This window comes from Neophocaena asiaeorientalis, unplaced genomic scaffold (genome assembly GCF_003031525.2).
Source record: "Neophocaena asiaeorientalis asiaeorientalis breed wild unplaced genomic scaffold, Neophocaena_asiaeorientalis_V1.1 scaffold671, whole genome shotgun sequence".
Taxonomy (NCBI): domain Eukaryota; kingdom Metazoa; phylum Chordata; class Mammalia; order Artiodactyla; family Phocoenidae; genus Neophocaena; species Neophocaena asiaeorientalis.
The window spans coordinates 2426589-2445835 of record NW_020175533.1 but is presented as its reverse complement, the minus strand read 5'-3'; the positions used below and the strand labels follow the sequence as shown (position 1 = coordinate 2445835).

Genomic DNA, 19247 nt, shown 5'->3' with positions numbered 1-19247 from the left:
GTAAAAATATATTTTTATATTATTTAATTATATATAATTAATTTAATTTAATATATTTAAAAATAATTATAATTAATTAATTGTAAATTAAATATATTTAATTAATTATAATTAATTAAATTAAATATATTTTAAAATAATTCAGTTATATATATAAAATCTTGTTTTCCCATTTAATAGTAATGCATAGAGGTTGCTTTTTTTTCTGGAAAAGTGCTGGTCCTAAGACATAACAAAATCATACAAACATTACCATAAATTCTTTAAAATGACAATTAAGGAGAGGAAATAATTATAAATGGTTCAATACAAGTTGTATTATTTAATTCATTTAACAAAGATGTACTGAGTATTCACTGTGTATTGGGTAGGCACTGTGATAGCAATGGGTACATGGGAATATAAAATTAAAAAGCTAAAACTCTTTGAGTAGTTGAAGAGTAACCTACCAGTACTGTATCAGGAATATAAAGAAAAATAAGGCAATAATTAGGCCTAAGCTTGTGGGGCCTGGGACAATAGTACTTGTAGAGGTCCCTGCACACCCTCCTTCTCCTCTGACCTCTGGTTCTGATCTACAACATCAGGGGCTTCGCATACATGCACATGAACCTTAAGGTCCAACTCCATTCAAGCTCCATCTATCCCCTTCCAAACACCTGCCCCTTAGCTACCCCTTGGGCCTAGGGAGCACACCCCAGGGATGCAGTTCACTCTTGGAAGAACAGACCTGGGAAAGAGGTATGTTGCAGGGATTGCTGGGGTCTTGTGTAGCTTGAAAGTGGTGATGGGCAGGTCAGACACATCTCTTCCGCTCTACAGACTCCTCACCCCATAAGGAATGGCAAAACTGAAGGAAAATCAGAGTGGAACACTCTTAGGCATGGAGTCCAGGACAAGGACCCGGTGGCACTACTGGCAACAACAGTGAGGTACAGAGGAGGGATGGTTTGGAGGGCTGTTAAGGTGGTATAATAGATATAGTTAAGTGAATGACTGGATATAAAGGGGGGTACCCATAACTGTAGAAATGTCCGATAAGTGGTTGACTACAGGTTGCAAGCTAAGGAAAGAGGTCTGAGATGAGAGATATACATTGGGTTTGGGGAACAAACTCTGGAGAATACCATCATCTTTTAAATAGTCAGGGGAAGAGGAGTCTAGAAAGACAATTGAGAAGGAGCAATTATGGAGGCAGAAAAAAAAATAAAACAGGAAAGACTGGTGTCATAGTAACTAAGGAGAGAAGGGTTTAGAGAAGATGAAAGTGAGGCACCAATAATTTCAGATCAAACAGAAAGAGGGTTTAACTGAAATGTAACCACTGGATTCGGCAACAAGGAGGTCTTGCATGATCTGAGCAGAAGCAGTTTCAGGAGACTGCTGAGGATGGAAGTTGGATATGTGAGAAAATGGAAATTTACAATTAGACTATTCATTCTAATTGTTAAAAACAGATGCCAGAACAAAACTTAGGTATATGAACTTGACAGTATGAAAAGGAAAAACACCCAGCTTAAATGAACAGTCTGAACTTAAAAGTCTCTCTGCCTTCACATGCTGAAAGATAAATGCAACTTGTTATGGTTGTCCTAATGCTTTTGAAGCACTCCTGAAGGAAGCTGGCTTTCAGAAACTCATACCGATTGATCTGGGCTGACTGTTAAAAACAACATGGACATATATACACTACCAAACGTAAAATAGATAGCTAGTGGGAAGCAGCTGCATAGCACAGGGAGATCAGCTCGGTGCTTTGTGACCACCTGGATGAGTGGGATAGGGAGGGTGGGAGCGAGGGAGACGCAAGAGGGAGGAGATATGGGAACATATGTATATGTATAACTGATTCACTTTGTTATAAAGCAGAAACTAACACACCATTGTAAAGCAATTATACTCCAATAAGGATGTAAAAATTAAAAAAACCAAAAAAACAACAACACAGAACAACAAAAGAGGTGTGATTCACAACCTTCCGTTAAGTGAAGTAGATCACATAACTTAACGTTAATTTTTCTGTCATGATTACATGCTTCAGTTTTGTTTTGCAAGTAGCAGTTAAGTTCCTTGTGGGTAAGGACCACGGTTTCTAAACTCCCCAGAGTGCCTCCCAGGGTGTGAAGGCAGTGTGGATGCTCTCCAGGATCCAAGTACAGGGAAGTGGGGCCACCGAAATACACAACTAACCTGTGTTGTACAAACCTCACAAGGTTCCACCACATACATCACATCAGTTCCACTTGTAAATTTTAAAAAGCTTCTATTCAGCAATACAAAAAACAAGGTGATTAATATTTGGGAAACAAAACTTTTAGAAAAAGAAAATGAGAGTGGTTAGAGAGAGGCCAAGGCTTTAGCACTGTCTCCAGCACAGTGCACCCGGGGAGGGCAGGCAGAAGTTAGCAGCATGAGGATGTAGTTTTGTCTCCTGGGCAATAAGCTCTGTAGCAGAAAGGGAGCTCTCTGGAAGCTGACTAGTTAATTCAAGGGGTCTAACTCTTGCTTCCTTGCCTGAAACTTCATGCCTGATGAAGATGGGTATACTCGTATATTCAGTTAGGAGACTGCAGGTGTCCTGACCTTTGCAGGTCAAGCCCTGACAGACATGCCAAGGCACAGGGGTGCTGCTCTCCTTCATCCCAGTCTCCTCTCACTGGTCCCTTAATTGACTCCCTCTCCTTGTCTACCCCTCCCCATCCAACTTCCTTTTCTTCCCTTCTGCCTTGAGTCTTTTTTGTTTGTCCCTTTTTTTTCTCCTTACATAGCTTCTGCCTACTTCTGAGGCCTAGTTTACAGTCCCCACAGGCCAGGTGGAAAATAGGGGAATTTCCCTTGTGGGCTGAGAAGAAGATTAGATCAGAGCTTTGGGAGTTTTTCCAGCATCAGCAGAACCAGATGGTAGAGACTAGGAAGTGGGAGCGGCCCACCAGTTGTCGGTACTGCTGAGGCTGGCTGGCCCACGGCAGGCATGAGGACACCTAGCATGGCCTGGCCACATCTGCCCCGGCCCTGGGCACCTCAGCCCTCAATTGCTGCCCCTGCCCATGGAGAGGCCAAGGCTCAGGGGCACGTAGTGTGGCATTTCTGCACAGCTGCATTCCTTTTCTTATTATTCAATATACTACAGCTTTTCAAACAAATGCCAATAGCTAAAGTTCAAACTGAAGACCTGTAAGTTCGTGTGTTTTCATGTACTTGACATTTTAGCTTGTATTTAATGATATTCTGGTATCCCAACCTTTTGCTTCCTGACATTCTGGAACAAATACCCATGATTCTTAAATTATTTTCTACTTAGAATAATACGATGTTTTAGAGTTTGAATTTTTATAGTTGGAAAAGACTTCAAACCTCAGCTAGATAACCCACCCTCTTGATTTTATAGAAAAACCGAGTTCCAGAAAAGCTAATAATACATTTAAAATCACACTTATTTTATAACTTATTTATAACTTTCTTTTCTTCAAAAAGTATTTGTGAGGGGAGTTCCAAAGTCATGTAACTAGCTAATGGCTAAGCCAGGACTAGAAATCAAAATTAAATGTGGTTTCACCAGTCCACAAATTTTTTTTTTCTTTTTTTTTTGCAGTATGCGGGCCTCTCACTGCGCTGCAGAGCACAGGTTCCAGACGCACAGGTCCAGCGGCCATGGCTCACGGGCCCAGCCGCTCCGCAGCCCGTGTGATCCTCCCGGACCGGGGCACGAACCCGTGTCCCCTGTATCGGCAGGCGGACTTCAACCACTGAGCTACCAGGGAAGCCCCCTTTTTTTTTAAGTTTAATTTTTTTTAATACAGCAGGTTCTTATTAGCTATTTATTTATTTATGGCTGCATTGGGTCTTTGTTGCTGCACATGGGCTTTCTCTAGTTGTGGTGAGCGGGGGTTACTCTTTGTGGCGGTGCACGGGCTGGCATATTTTTATTCTATGCAGAGATGTACTTTATAAACCTTTATTATGACTAGCACTGGGGATAACATTAGAGAGTTGGCTTTTTAGAAACTGAGCAGATATTTCCTCAGTGTAAATCCAGCATTCTTAACTTAAATTCTATGTATTTTTAATGAGAAATGATTTAGAATAAGAATACTTATCTCTAACACTCAATATGCCAATGGTTCACAAGCTTTCTCCCAATTCCCCATTCCTAATCATCCTGCATGAGAATAAACTCATGTGTTACAGGATTTCCTGGATATTGAAAATGGTCTAAAGTGCTAGAAGTAGTTTTCCTTTATTTAGCCCAAAAAGGCAATAAAAAGGGTCAGAGATGCTATGAATTAATTACAGGAAAAAAGAAGTTAGGAAGGGAGAAACAGACTGAAATGGTGAAAAGGAATGAGCTTTCTAAAGATTTTTACCATAGCCTCAGTTTTCTTTTATGAAAATCTACTTCCCTTTTGTACCCTTTAATAATTTTGGCCAATTATGATCCAATTAAAAATATCTACTGCATATCTACTATGGTCAAGGCACCTACAGCAGACACTAAAGGGCATATAAAGATAAGAACTATAGTCTGGGCCTAAAGAAGCTTATAATAATAACATATCAAGTACAGTTACAGAAAGTTCATTAAAAAACACAGTGAAAAGAATATTGGGTTAGATATCAAAAGACTCAGCTTCTAGACTTATCTAAATTTATTAACTGTATAATCTTTGGTGAATCACTTATTCTCTTTCATTTCAATTTCCCCAAAGGTACTTTATCTCACAGGATTTTTATTAAGGCCAAATACAATAATCTCTCAGCAAAGCTCGGGAGAAAAATGGACTTAGTCCTGGTCTGAGAGAGGCCTACCTCCCCCCATTTTGTCTCATAACGTTTTTTTTGTCTCATAACTTTTACTTTGTCCTCTTAGTTTAAAAGTATTTTATATATATACTCGTAGTAGAAAAGAAGTGCATAGAGAAGAAAAAGTCCATAAATTCAATGATTCAGTAACTCATATAACCATTCCTAATATTTTGATTTTTCAGTCTTTTTTCTTTCAGTTTTTTTTTCCAATGCATCTCTCAATCAAGACAGGCACAGGTAATCATAGATATCAAATTGAATATACAGTTTTATGCACTAAATCATTTTAACTTTATAGTGCATAATAAGCATTTCTCATTTCATTCTTTATGTCATAATTGTTAATAGCTCCACTGATAGTCTATCATACAGATGTACAAAAACTCATTTAACATTTTCCTAATGTTTGTTACTTATTTGTTAATATTAATAATGGTGTTGTGATAACCTTTGTATAAAAATATTTGCCATTTCCAAATTATTTCCTTAGGGTCGGTAAGTCAGAGGGTATGAACATTTTAGATCTTATGAAATATACTCCAAAGTTGTATTTCAGAAGAGCCTGTAGCAATTTACAGTCCCATCAGTAGTGGTCAACAGTGCCTGCCTCACCAGCATTGAATACCACTATTTAAAAAATACTCACCTAAAAATAAAGAAAAAAAATTTTTTTTAATTTTTAATAGAAAAATAAAAATTACACACAAAGTTGGTGTGTTAGTTTTCTATTGCTGTTATAACAAATTACCACAAACTTAGTGGCTTTAAGACAACACTCATTTATTCTCTTACATTTCTGTAAATCAGAAGTCCAACATGGGTCTCACTGAGCTAAACTCAAGGTGTGGCATGGCTATGTTCCTTCCTGGAGGCTCTAGAGAAGGATATGCTTCCTCGTCTTTCCCAGTTTCTGGCAGCCACCTGCATTCCTTGGCTCCTGGCCCCCCTCTTCTGTCTTCAAAGCCAGCAACAGTGGTTTGAGTCCTTCTCACACTGCATCTCTCTGACTTCCTCTTCTATCTCTCCTTTTAGGACTTTTGTGATTACGTTGGGCCCACCTGGATAACCCAGGATACTCTCCCTATTTTAGGGTCAGATGATTAGCAAACTTAATTCCACCTACTATCGTAGCTCTCTTTTGCCATGTAACAGAACACATTCACGGGTTCCGGGTATTAGAACATGGACATCTTTGGGGGATGGGGGTATTATTCTGTCTGTCACACTTGGTAAGGCCAAAAGGGATCTCCTTGTTTGTGTGTGTGTGTGTGTGTGTGTGTGTGTGTGTGTGTGGTTTTTTGCGGTACGCAGTCCTCTCACTGCTGTGGTCTCTCCTGTTGCGGAGCACAGGCTCCCGACGCGCAGGCTCAGCGGCCATGGCTCAGGGGCCCAGCCGCTCTGCGGCATGTGGGATCTTCCCAGACCGGGGCACGAACCCGTGTCCCCTGCATCGGCAGGCAGACTCTCAACCACTGTGCCTCCAGGGAAGTCCAGGGATCTCCTTGTTTTAATTTGCATTTCATTTTTTGACTACTGGTCTTTTTTCCCATTGGTATATTACAATTTTTCTTATTTTGAATGAGTGCTTAATATATTTATTTGTATTATTTACCTGTTCTTGCCCTTATTTTGACAAATATTTTCTCCTGTTGGTCAATTTTGTTTTAAGCTTAACAATTTGTACACTCAACAGTTTGTAAGTGGTCAGATCAATTTTTCTCTTTATAATTTTCCTGTTTTTCATGCTTTAGAAAAAAATTCCTATGTAGAGATCAGATAAATATTCCTATATATTGTTTTCCAACTAAATATTTAACCATTTAATTCATCTGAATTTATTTTGATGCATGGTATAAAACGAGGATCTAAACTGACCTTTTCCTCCTAAATAGCCAGTTTGCCTGTGGTAGAGACAATAAACTATCCCCCAGTGTCCATTCTCTCTATTTTCCTTTTAACTACAGAGCACCCCAAGTCTGTGCTGGGGTGAGCTACAGTCTGCATTTCCAAGCTCCCCCTGCAGTGAGGTGGGGTCTTGTTACCAAGTTTGGGCCAATGTGATGAGAGCGGGAGGATTTCAAGGTCACCTCCTTGAGGATAAAATGCTCTCCCTGGTCTCCCTCTCCCTCTTCCTGTGGGATGAAATGTTACTAGAGTGTGGATAAATCCACTCTGGACTGTCCTGCCAAGGCATCTCCCTAGGGAAGCAACAAGATAGAGGGAACTTAGGTTCCTTTGTAGAACAGAGCTGCCTAGGCCCTGGCCCACCTGCCAATTCTGGACTATCACATAAGAAAGAAATACTATCTTGTTTCAGCCATTATATTTTGAGACTCCTCACTATTACAGCTTAACTGTTCCCTGATTGAGAAATTAGCTCCAGAATTAGGATTCTGCATTCAGAAAGGCATAACATATTTGGCACTGACTTAGTGGTTAGGCTGCAGGCTGAAAAGGCAGGTGACTTGCGAGATGCAGCAAAACCACTGCTTGTGATTACCTGGAACTGGCTGGAAAAAAATCAGAACACTACTCTGTTTCCTGCCCCTTGCCGCTTTTAGGATGGCGCTACAAGAGAGATGGAGCCAGGCAAGTGGTAGCTGGTTTGCAAGCACAGACGGAAGGGACAAGAGCTCTGCTAAGCGGGTTTCTCTCAGCCCAAGGCCTACTATCCAAATTTAATGAGAATCCAGGAATTTGAAGCCTCAGGTTGCTTCTGTATCCTAAAATGGCAGGAAATAACATCCTTCAGAGCCTGTCTAGCAGCAAAGATCAAATTAAAGGTGGTATTTTCCTACCCAGTCCTTTTTTCAGATGGCATCCTGGTAGCCACCACGAAATTGAGGGAAAAGGGATGAGCTGAGCACAGAAGGAGTAAAGGAAAGGAGATTCAGCAGGTGTAAGAAACACAGCCGTAAGTAAAAATCTTTGGATGTGGCTACATTTACATGAACCCACTGGATGTAAATAGAGAAGCCTACTAAATGTTTGAGGGAAGTGTATCACCAAAGACACTGCAAAACGGTTCTATGAAGCTTTAAGATGCTTGATTCCTAAAGTAATCCTGAGGTCCCCAAATCAGTATCAGGCAGAAAGTGAAACACAACAGCTATGTAGCCCCTAAGAATGGCATAGCCTCCAACTTCAGGTGTATTCACTAAGAACAATGGACCAAAAAAGAGCCTTCCCAAGGACAAAGCCAAAATCACAAAGAACAATCAAAGGGGTCACTCCCAGAGAACCACAAAGACCTGATAGAAGCCAGAGACTCTGGATTTTGAGTTGGACACAATAACTGGACTGGACTGTGGGTCTTATCCTTTGAGGAAAGGTGAGTATGTTCTTTGCATGGGAAGAGCGGGTACATGGATACATGGAGACATTTGATAGCAGAGACTACTAACTGTCTCCTTACATCCATTCTCCCTTTCTTTTGTTATAGCATCCATGCATTTTTTGTTGTTATTTCTTAAATTTATTTTCAAACCAACTTTGTTACCTGGGACAGAGAACAAATCCTCCCTTTCCTACAAAAAGAAATCAAATATGACATTCCATGGCAAAAATGAGACTTCCACAATCTTCCTAACAGGAAGTACTTGTTTCTAGCTGAGATTTCCTACCCAGAGGAGTACTGCTTAATTTAGTGCCAATTTAGTGCCTTGTACCATTATTTCTGTTTATGCTGTGATAGCTATATCTTTTTTTTTTTTTAAGCATCCTTGCATTTTAACTGGGGGCATGGCTGCTGAGCTACATTTCCAGCTCCTCTTGCGGATACGTGTGGCCATGTACTAAGTCTGTACCAATGGGATGTGAGTAGAATTGATACATACAGCTTCCTAGTGATCACCTAAAGACGTAGTCACTTGCCCTGGATGTCCAATTTCCCCTTCCTGTGGGCTACAATGAAAGCACTGATGATGAGCCAGCTTTGACCACTTGGACAAGGATATCACCCCAGGGGATGTTAGAACAACAGAAAAGGAACTTGGGTCCCTGGAACAGAGCTGCCTACATGCCTGGAGCAGCCCACTATCTTTTAGACTGTTTCTTGGTAGAAAAATAAACTTCTATTTATTGAGCTTGTGTATTTTTTTCTCTCTTTACACAGCTTAGCCTATGCTTTACAAATACACAGACTGTCAATAAATGTTGACTGCCGAGTTATGAATTTAAATAATGAAATCTGAAATCTGCAAACCAACATTTGTTAAGAATGTCTATTATGTTCATTTTCCCATTCTCTTTTCAGAAGTGCTTATATTTTTATATTATTTTATAAGTTAGATATCATATTTGCAACACATATTTTTCCTAGTTTGTATTTTAATTTTATGATTTCTTTTAGAAGCATGAGGGTTCAAATGTTTATGTAGTCAAATCTACAAATGCTTCCCTTATGATTTCTTTCACTGTTTTTATACTTGGAAAAGCAATCTCTTTAGGGATAAGATTAAGTTTCCCTTACACTGTTTCATTTTAAATATGAAGCTCATCAGTCCATCAGGAATATATTTTAATGCACGCTGTATGGTTAAGTATCCACATTTCTTTTTCTAATACGTAACCAATTTGCCCAAACACATAATAGATAAATCTATTTAATAAAATATGCTTTATTTAGTAACCCTACTGATTTATGTGTTTATTATTATATGTTAAATTATTACCAATGTCTACTTCTGGACTATTTTGTTCCTGTAATCATTCTGTTGCAGATAAAATAATCTTTTACTTGTTTGTGCCTTTCCATATGAATAGGGAAAAAAAAATCTATGGCAAATCTTTATCCAGAAGAAAAGAATAAACAGACATTTGCAACAGACTTTGAATATATTCTCCATAACTTTCAACTCAGTTTACTCTGAAAATCCTATCAACATTTGTGATTATGATTATGTACAGTAAGGAGAGACAGGGTTATAAATCAGGGAGGGGGTCTCAGGGGATTTCTGGATTTCTAACCTGGGTGATGGGTACATAGCTGTCTTTTTCATGATTATTTCACTAAATTGTACATAAATGTTTTATGTACTCTTCTATATGCATAGTATATTTAACAACAAAACAAGTAAATTTAAAAAATCATATATGATATTATAGGTCCTTAGAAGAAATGTCTCAGAAATAATCACATTCCAAAGACAATCAAAAGGGAAAAAAAGCATCTTCCAAAACTCTAAAGATCACTTTACATATCTTCTATTAGCTTTTTCCCCTGTTAAATGCTTATTATGAGGAGTTAATCTCCTACCAATCTTTCTTATCTGAATCCCAGCTGACCATCACGGAGAACTATATTCATGAAATCTGACCTCTGGAGTTTTAAGAGTCAAATTGCAAATAAAACTATTAAATAGAAGATAAATCTTAATCTGCTTTAAAATAAGACATTAAAAATATTATGTGATTATACTGCAGGATGGGCAAGCACAATGCAGTTACTAGTTAAAGTGAGGATGCTACGTACCTAGGGCAGTCAGGTTGTCAAACTTAAAATGAGTATAAAATTAACTAAAGGAGCTTGTTAAGACTAAATGAGTAGGACTGGGGTGGGGCCCAGGGATCTGTATTTTTAATAAGCAGCTTATCTGTGGACCATACTTTTAGAACACACTGATCAGAATCCTATGTGTTTTACAGAGAAGAGTCTTCATTCTTAAATCTACCAATTGTTCATTTTTATATCAAAGGGTTTATATTTCTATACTGGGGAAATTTACATATAACCCTTCCTTGCCTTTCCTTCTCTTATTCTCATTATTGAAGATCTGATGTGTTCATTTTAGTTTCTCTTAACTACTGTTTTCAGTCCAAAAGGTGATATATTCACATGGTAAAAATATTCTCAAGCAGAGAAAAGAGTATAAAACAAAAAGTAAATCTCCTTTCCACCCCAGACTTCCAGGTTCCCAGGCTTCCTCCTCAGAAACAACCAATGGTAATGGTTTCTTTCAGAAACAGTCCTTACCAAATACATCCCTCCCACTTTTTTCTAAGTATGAATATATTAAACATAACATTAAAAACTTTGTCTTTTATAAAACTCAATGATATATCTTGGAGATACTTCCAAATCAGCATTTATAGAACTTTCACCTCCTTTTCACAGCTTCATACTATTCCACTATATACTTCACCATCACTAGTCCTTTGTGGGAGACATTTGGGCTGCATCCAGCCTTTTGCTATTACAGGCAAAGCCACACAAATGTGATTTTCCTTACAAACTGGTAGAGCTTTATATGTGGGCTAATTTTCTAGAATGACAAGTATTGGGTTAAAGGACATGTGCATTTTGAATTTGATAAATACTGCAAAAATGCCCTCTAAATAGAATGCCCCAAATTGCTTGCACATCAGCAATGCCTATTTTTCCCTATACCCCGGGCAACACAGCACATTATCATACTTTTTCATCTTTGCCAATAAACAACATATAATTGCTCTTTTAATTTTCATTTCTTTAATTATTTTTTTAAATGGTTTGCCTCTTTTTTTAAAAAAAATTATTTATTTATTTATTTTGGGCTGCGTTGGGTCTTCGTTGCTGTGTGCAGGCTTTTCTCTAGTTGCGGCGCACAGGCTTCTCACTGTGGTGGCTTCTCTTGTTGCAGAGCACCGGCTCTAGGTGCGTGGGCTTCAGTAGTTGCAGCTCGCGGGCTCTAGAGTGCAGGCTCTAGAGCGCAGGCTCAGTAGTTGTGGCGCATGGGCTTAGTTGCTCGGTGGCATGTGGGATCTTCCTGGACTAGGGCTCGAACCCGTGTCCCCTGCGTTGGCAGGCGGATTCTTAACCACTGTGCCACCAGGGAAGCCCTCATTTCTTTAATTATGATGAAGTGGTTGAGCATCTTAAGATTTGTATTTCAATTTCTGTAATTATTTGCTCATATCTATTACCCATTTTCCTACTGACTTGCTATTTTTCTTATTGATTTAACAGAGTTCTTTTCAACTAAGGAAATTATCCATTTGTCTTATTGTTGCAAACATTTCACAGTTTTTAACTTGCCTTTTGACTTTGTTTTATAATGTATTTAATCATGCAGATATTCTACATTTTTATGTAGTCAAAAGTATTAAGCTTTTCTATGGCTTCTGGGATTTGTGTCTTAGTTGGAAGGTCTTCCCATTTTAAGATTATTAAAAACGAGTCTCATTTTCTAATACTTCTATGGTTCATTTTTTATATTTAAATGCTTGATCCAATTGGAATTAAGTGGTAAGGCAGAGATTTAGGGCTCTTGATTTTTTTTTTCAGATAGCTGAGCAATTATCATAAAACCATTTACTAAACAATTCGTCTTTTCTAGTATGGTCATTTTAAATGTAATATTGCCAGCTACAAAGCATTTCACAATGGAGTGTATTTCTAGAAAATCTGTGTTTACTAGAACCATACTATTAAACTATCTAACACATGTTAGTAATCTATTGTTAATATTAATGAAAATTATACTGAATTGAAAGATAATATTATGAGAATCACTGAATAACCCTATGATTAAAAGCAGATATGACCTACTATAAGTTCACCTTCTAGAAGTTTGTAAATTGTTTACTGGGCATGCTATATCGTATTTCACACTATAAAGTAATGCCATCTGGTGCGATAGAGCAATGCCACCTGTAATGTTTTTGGTATGATTTGCTTCCCAATCATAGAAAACATGCTTTATAGTTCATTATTCTAAGTTCTTTATTTATTTATGATGTTAATGAAAGTGGCAAAATAATTTTTCTTGAATTTTCATTGGTACTCTGCAGATGAAAGAAATATTGATACTATGAAGAGGTAGACCACGGTTAGGAAGGTGGTAATAATAGGTGTATTGAGGAAAGGGCTTGTCAGAAAGCTGCTACTCTCATGTCTTTAAGACTCATAGAAGATAAAATACAGGAAGTAAAGGGTGCAGGGACACTGTTCAGAAGGCTGGGTCAGAAGCTCAAAAAGCTCCAAGTGGAACAGGGCACAGAAAAAGATCACTAAATACTTGTTTCAGTGCTAGCCAAATGCTTACTCAAGGTCTCTATCCCTTCCTCTTCAGTGTCACGGAGACTGAAGCTTAAAAGTGGTGATCTATTGAAACTGCTAGTGAAAATACGCATTCTAATTGCAGCATTTTCATTTTAATAGCTGCATATGCATTGTTAATAATACTGCTCTAAAGAAATAATGTATGGACATAAAGTGAAGTCTCATTTCAAGGGGATAATATCCTAACATTCCTTATAGGTGAAGGCACAAAGACAGAAAATTCAACTTCTACTTTCTTTTTATGAAAGGTTCAATCTCTCTCTCTCTTTTTTTTTTTTTTTTTTTTGGTACGCAGGCCTCTCACTGTTGTGGTCTCTCCCTTTGCGGAGCACAGGCTCCAGACACGCAGGCTCAGCGGCCATGGCTCACAGGCCCAGCCACTCCGCGGCATGTGGGATCTTCCCGGACCAGAGCACGAACCCGTGTCCCCTGCATCGGCAGGCGGACTCTCAACCACTGCGTCACCAGGGAAGCCCTCTTGTAACTCTTTATTTCTCTTTCTTTCCTTTCCTATCTTTGTTTACATTTCTTTATGAGCTCTATTTTTCATACCATTTTCTCTACCAAGAGAGTCAACTCTTTATTATTCCTATAATTTTATATCTGAAAAGAATATGAAGGGATATAAGATTAGAGAGAAGCAATAGAATGGATGGCACAAACAGAAGAAAAACTAACAAAAATACCAGTAGGCATTTTTAAAGAACTCATCGTTGAATTTAAGCTTACACTGACATCTGTACTTAAAGACTGTAGATGCTTTTAAAAAAACTGGATATTTGAAAAATTAAGAACATCTCAAACACAATGAAACTCATCTGTTAAAACCTCACTCAGAAGGATAGGAAATGAAGACCAATGTTCCACAGGAACCCAAATGATTCTGCTATCTGCCTTTTAAAATATGAAACACATGTACTCTAAATTTTCTGGAAAGATAACGTATTTTGAAAATTTGAAAAGGAACAGCATTTATTTTGAAGTGAAAAATTCTGTTCCAAATGAAAGCCAACATCTTATACCTAAAATCCATTCCTTCCTCCTCCTGTGCCCCATGTCTCTGTTAATGGAATCAACAATTTCAGAGTCTCCAGAGTGCAACCTCAATCATATCACCTCTGATATCTTTCTATCATGTTCTCTCTCGCATCTGTGCTATCCTTTCCATTCCTACAACTTCCCCGGGCAAGGGAGTCATTCTGGACTCCTCACTTTCTCTTATTCCCTTTATTCAATCCACTGGCAAATCCTTCAAAATATAATCAGAATTTGACCACTTCTCACCACCACCACGGCCAAAACTATGGCTCAAGCCACCATCATCTCTCACCTGGTTTATTTTACTGGTTCCCTACCTGGTCTCCTCACTCTTGCCCTAGACCTTCAACATCAGTCTATTCTCAATAAAGCAGCCTGTGACCATGGTCCTCAGCTCAAAGCTGCTAATGATTTCTTAGCTCAGAAAAAGGTGAAGTCCTTATGAGGTCTTTTTTTTTTTTTTGCGGTACGCAGGCCTCTCATTGTTGTGGCCTCTCCTGTTGCGGAGCACAGGCTCCCGACGCGCAGGCTCAACGGCCATGGCTCACGGGGGCCCAGCTGCTCCGCGGCATGTGGGATCTTCCCGGTACCAGGGCACAAACCCATGTCCCCTGCATCGGCAGGCAGACTCTCAACCACTGCGCCACCAGGGAAGCCCCCTTACGAGGTCTTGAAGGACCTGGTCTCACACTCCCGCCACCACCCATAACTGCGCTAGTCTAATTTCCTACCACGCTTCCCATGAAGTCTGGTTCAGCGGCTCCAGCCCCACCAGCCTCCCTGCCAGGTGTGCTCTTCCCTTCCCACCCTTTATACTTGCTCTTCTCTCTGCCTGAAATGCTTGTCCCTTACATAATGCATTGTCCATTCATTCCTTCAAGCTTTCTCCCCAAAACGTATCTTCCCAGTAAGAGTTTTTTTGCCCATTCTTTCTGAAATTTCACCATCCTTCCACTGACATTTCAAATCCTTCTTTCCTATTTTATTTTTCTTTCCATAGCACATACTATATATTTAACTTATTTATCTAGTTTATTGCCAGTCTCCCCAACTGGAATATAAACTCCACGAGGTACAGATTTTTCTATTGTGTTTTCTGCTATATTCCCCATGTGCAGAAGAGAGCTTGGCACACAGGAGGAGCTCAGTGAATTTTGTCGAATAAATGAACTAATAAATGAATAAAGAAATAAAACAAAACAATGACTCCAGCCTGGGCTCTCACTGCATCTTTTCAGGCCTCCTGCTGGCACTCTCAACCCTCTGTAATCAATCCTACAGACTTCAAATCAATCGTTTACCTCATATACATCTGATCTTATTGCTGCTAAGATTAAGAACCTAAGTGGCTCCCAACTGTCCAGTGAGAAACTACAGTTCTACAGGATGGCATCAATATCCTTCACATTCAAGATACCCTTTTCTAAACTCATCTCTATATATTCCATTCTTATGTCTTATTCTGTACACCAGTGTCTCCCAAACGTGAGTAATTTATGCTCCTTTTTAAGGGGAAAAATTTTCTCAATGGCTCTTAAGGTCAAATCCAAGGATCCCAGTTAGATAAAACACTAGGAAACTGACATCCTGCTTAATAAAAATGTCTCTTAATTACAGATTATTATTGGTTTAAAAATCTTTTAATATTATAACCAAAAGGAAAACAAAATTTTTTAAATCTTCATATACCCTGCAGCCCCTGAGAATAAATCCATGGATCCCAGGTACAGAAATGCTGCTGTACAGAAATGAAGCTACCTACCCATCCTGGAAGAGGCCTGTGCTTACCTGCCTCTGTGCCTTTGTTTCTGTTGTTCCTCTACCCTGGAATATCATTCCCCTAACTATAGTTATCAAAATTCTACTTATCCTTCAACGCTTACTTTAATTATCACCTTCTTCATGAGCCCTTCCTTTTGAGATCCTCAGCCAAAACTTACCTTAGTCTCTTGGGGCAATTTTATAAATCTCCTATGGCATTAACTACATTATTCTTCCTTATGTTATACTATTATTTTCCCATGGTTATAGCTCCCAGATAGTGTGAAGATTAACTTGTTCTCTATTTATTTACACAACAACTAGTATAGTGTCTTCCACATGACAACTAATAAATGCCCACTGAATTAATCATGTCAGGAAAAAAAATGCTACTATAAATATGACCCTCTACTGATCTAAAATATGGAACTGTTTACTAACAGCTTATAACTAAACATATATAATATACTCATAACAAAAGAGAAAAATGTGGAGAAAAAATTTTAAGTTACTTATATGATTTACCTTCTTTTAAGCACTAAGTCTGATATAGGTATGCATCTTAGACCAGTTCCCAAAACCATAAGGAAAGATGTCAGAAGCACAGTTATCCGAAGACCTAAAAGGAAACAAAAATATCTGGATTATTTTCTATTTTCTTTTCAAGTAAGTCAATGTTAAGAACAAAGATTTTTTTACTCAGTCATACTGGTATTATATTCTAATACAGCTTTTCTCTATAACTCCCAATATGGGGGGAAAAAACCTCTCATGCTGAAAATGAAATGATTCTAACTTTAATAGAAAACTTGAATGATCACATCGAGGATAGAGGAAAAAGTTCTATTAGCTCCGGTTTTTCAAAATGAATGGCTAGAATGCTTTGTTCAGATATAACAATAAAAAATATAGAAAATAATTTTAAAAGACAAGGTATTTTAGTTTTATATCTCAAATATAAAATTTCTAATTTTCGAATGCAAGCTGTTAATAAAAAAATTCTAAACTGCCCCTGAAAAGTTTTTTAAGATGATAGAATGCTTTAAATTTTCTCAAAAAATGACAAGTGGCCGATTACTTCTTTTATCTTATAATGAGAACAAGTTTGTTACAGGGTCTTAGGAGATGGTCCATTAGAACCCGCTGATTATTAATACAATAATAGTCTTTTAATTTTTCTTGATTCATTGGATGGCTTTCAACTTATAGAATGATGCTGTTAAAAAAAAGCATGGTTTAGGGTTTTAGATAATGCGGATCAGATAGCTTTTCCCTTTGTATTCCAAATGCAATCAATTATTTTGAAAATATGCACCAACGGTCGGTTACATGGATAACAGGGCAAAAGAGAATATAAAATATAAAAACAAGGTAACCACATGTAAAATAGATAGCTAGTGGGAAGCAGCCACATGGCACAGGGAGATCAGCTTCGTGCTTTGTGTCCACCTAGCGGGTGGGATAGGGAGGGTGGAAGGAGACGCAAGAGGGAAGGGATATGGGGATGTATGTATATGTATAGCTGATTCACTTTGTTATAAAGCAGAAACTAACACACCATTGTAAAGCAATTATACTCCAATGACGATGTTATAAAATTTTTAAAATAGAATGTGAAAAAAACTAAGGTAACCAAAACTAGACACAATAGTCTCTCTATGGCAGAATAATATAACAGGACTACATCTTCGTACTGTTGGAATGCTGCATTTTTCTATTACTAAATCAACGCTGCCTTACTGCTTGTAGCAGTCACAGAGGTGGCTTACACTGAGTATGTGGCAAAGGTGGCAACATTTCTTACAATTTTTCCCAAACTCAGCACCTCCTTGAAACCATTTCACAGTGAACAGACTTAAACTATTTAATGCAAATTTTCTTTTTTTTTTTTCAGATCTTTCTTTTTTTGGCAAGGGGAGACGGTTAAATGTTTGGTTTTCAAAAGGCTTCTCTGCTTGAAGGAAATTGGAAGTCAACAAAACTATAATTATGCAGATTAAACACAGCAAGAAAAATAAACTTGAGATTCAGATCAGGCACACACACGCTACATTGAGGGTAATTTGTGATATGAACTGAGCTTTATATGATCTGAATATGATTAATATAATTTGGCAGAAGTAATCCGGTAGAAAACTGTGCTTCTCAGGAACAAGTAATGCATACATACTGCTCATTTACTGTGTCTACTAACAGAACACAGATTTTAAAACCACATTATAGCCACAGGAAATAGAGTGTAATTAATAAAAAGAACATTCATGGTCATAAATATCCTAAACTTGCAAAACGTTGCTCTTATAAGGTTATACTGGGTGCCCTATGAGATAAAATTTTATAGATTTGGGACTATAAGGCTTACATTCAACATGATGTTTATTTTTTTCTAATATTTGGTTTGTAACTAAGGTAAACAGCCACCAAGTGGGCAATGGGACCCTGTTTATGGCCCTACGGTCCAAATAACTAGGTTTCCTACTACAACTGCTGAAAGCTAGCACACTTTTTTACTCAATTATGACTTTTATCAAACATATGACAATATAACAGCTAATATAAACTTTTAAGAATAAAGAAGTTGTGAAAAGCTGATTATTATAAAGCAACCTTGCAGGTACAACTTGTGGCTTGCTTACTTTTAATTGTTGCCAAGTATTACTTAATCCACCTCAGCTGCTGCTCAGTTTTGAATAGAATGCTTTCTTGATCTCATTTGGATCTTGACAAGGCAGGGCTCTGCAGTTCCATGTAATCAAAAAGATAACAACTGACTTTGGGAAGGAGAGGTATGAGGACCCCAGCAAAATATGCTTATGAGACATCTAGGACCTTCATATAAATAGATCCCAAGTAATTACAGTACTAGGATGTGAGTGCAAAAACCATCTGATGAAAGGTACGGGAATAATTTCAGAAAACCAAACATGATTGAAAATAAAAATAAATTCTACTCAAATATGGCATCCAGACTCTGCAGGAAGCCCCGTTCCAATGGATGAGATAACTCCTTATGCCAGGAACCTATTGGGTACAGGAAGAGAGTCTCCACAATCGGTGCCTAAAAACATGATGGCAAAAAAATAAAAAACCCAAAGTAAAAAAACACCCCACCACACAAACTATGTGTAGTAGATGTATGGAAATGAGTTTGATCTGCTAAAACCACCCTTCCCAGGCCCCACACTTCAATCAGCTGGAGTGAAGCTCTGCTTGCACCTGGCAAGACCACCTGTCCCTACCCTCAACAGCTACAGCCTGGCCTCGCCACCCCGATCTGCCTTGGACACCAGGAGGACTAACCACATCATGCCTGCTTTTCCTGTCCACACTGGTCACAAGAGACCCAAGATTCACAGGTCATCCTCGTCCCAACAGGGCTTCACGCATACCCAAATCCGACCTCATCTCTGCCAGCGCCTCAACTCCCCAGATCTTTCCACTGTGACTCCTGGAGCGCTCAGAATCAGCGGATCAGTAGAATCCCTATGTTTTCGAGCTCTTCACCGTCTTCACCTTTTTACTACTCTGAAACCTCTTCCCTGAGGACAGTGCTTCCCCAGCCCCTTCCAGATCATTGTTACTCCCTCCCCCCTAAAGCTCCCAG

At 38.4% G+C, this 19247-nt stretch overlaps 1 protein-coding gene across 1 annotated transcript in view; it reads right to left on the bottom strand.

The window, feature by feature from the left end:
- SLC49A4 (solute carrier family 49 member 4) overlaps positions 1 to 19247 on the bottom strand; it is a 56939-nt gene that overhangs the window by 31264 nt on the left and 6428 nt on the right. Inside the window, exon 2 of the mRNA XM_024769340.1 lies at positions 16169 to 16262. Coding sequence (XP_024625108.1) covers positions 16169 to 16262 — 94 coding nt within the window. The remainder of the gene's footprint in view (positions 1 to 16168; positions 16263 to 19247) is intronic.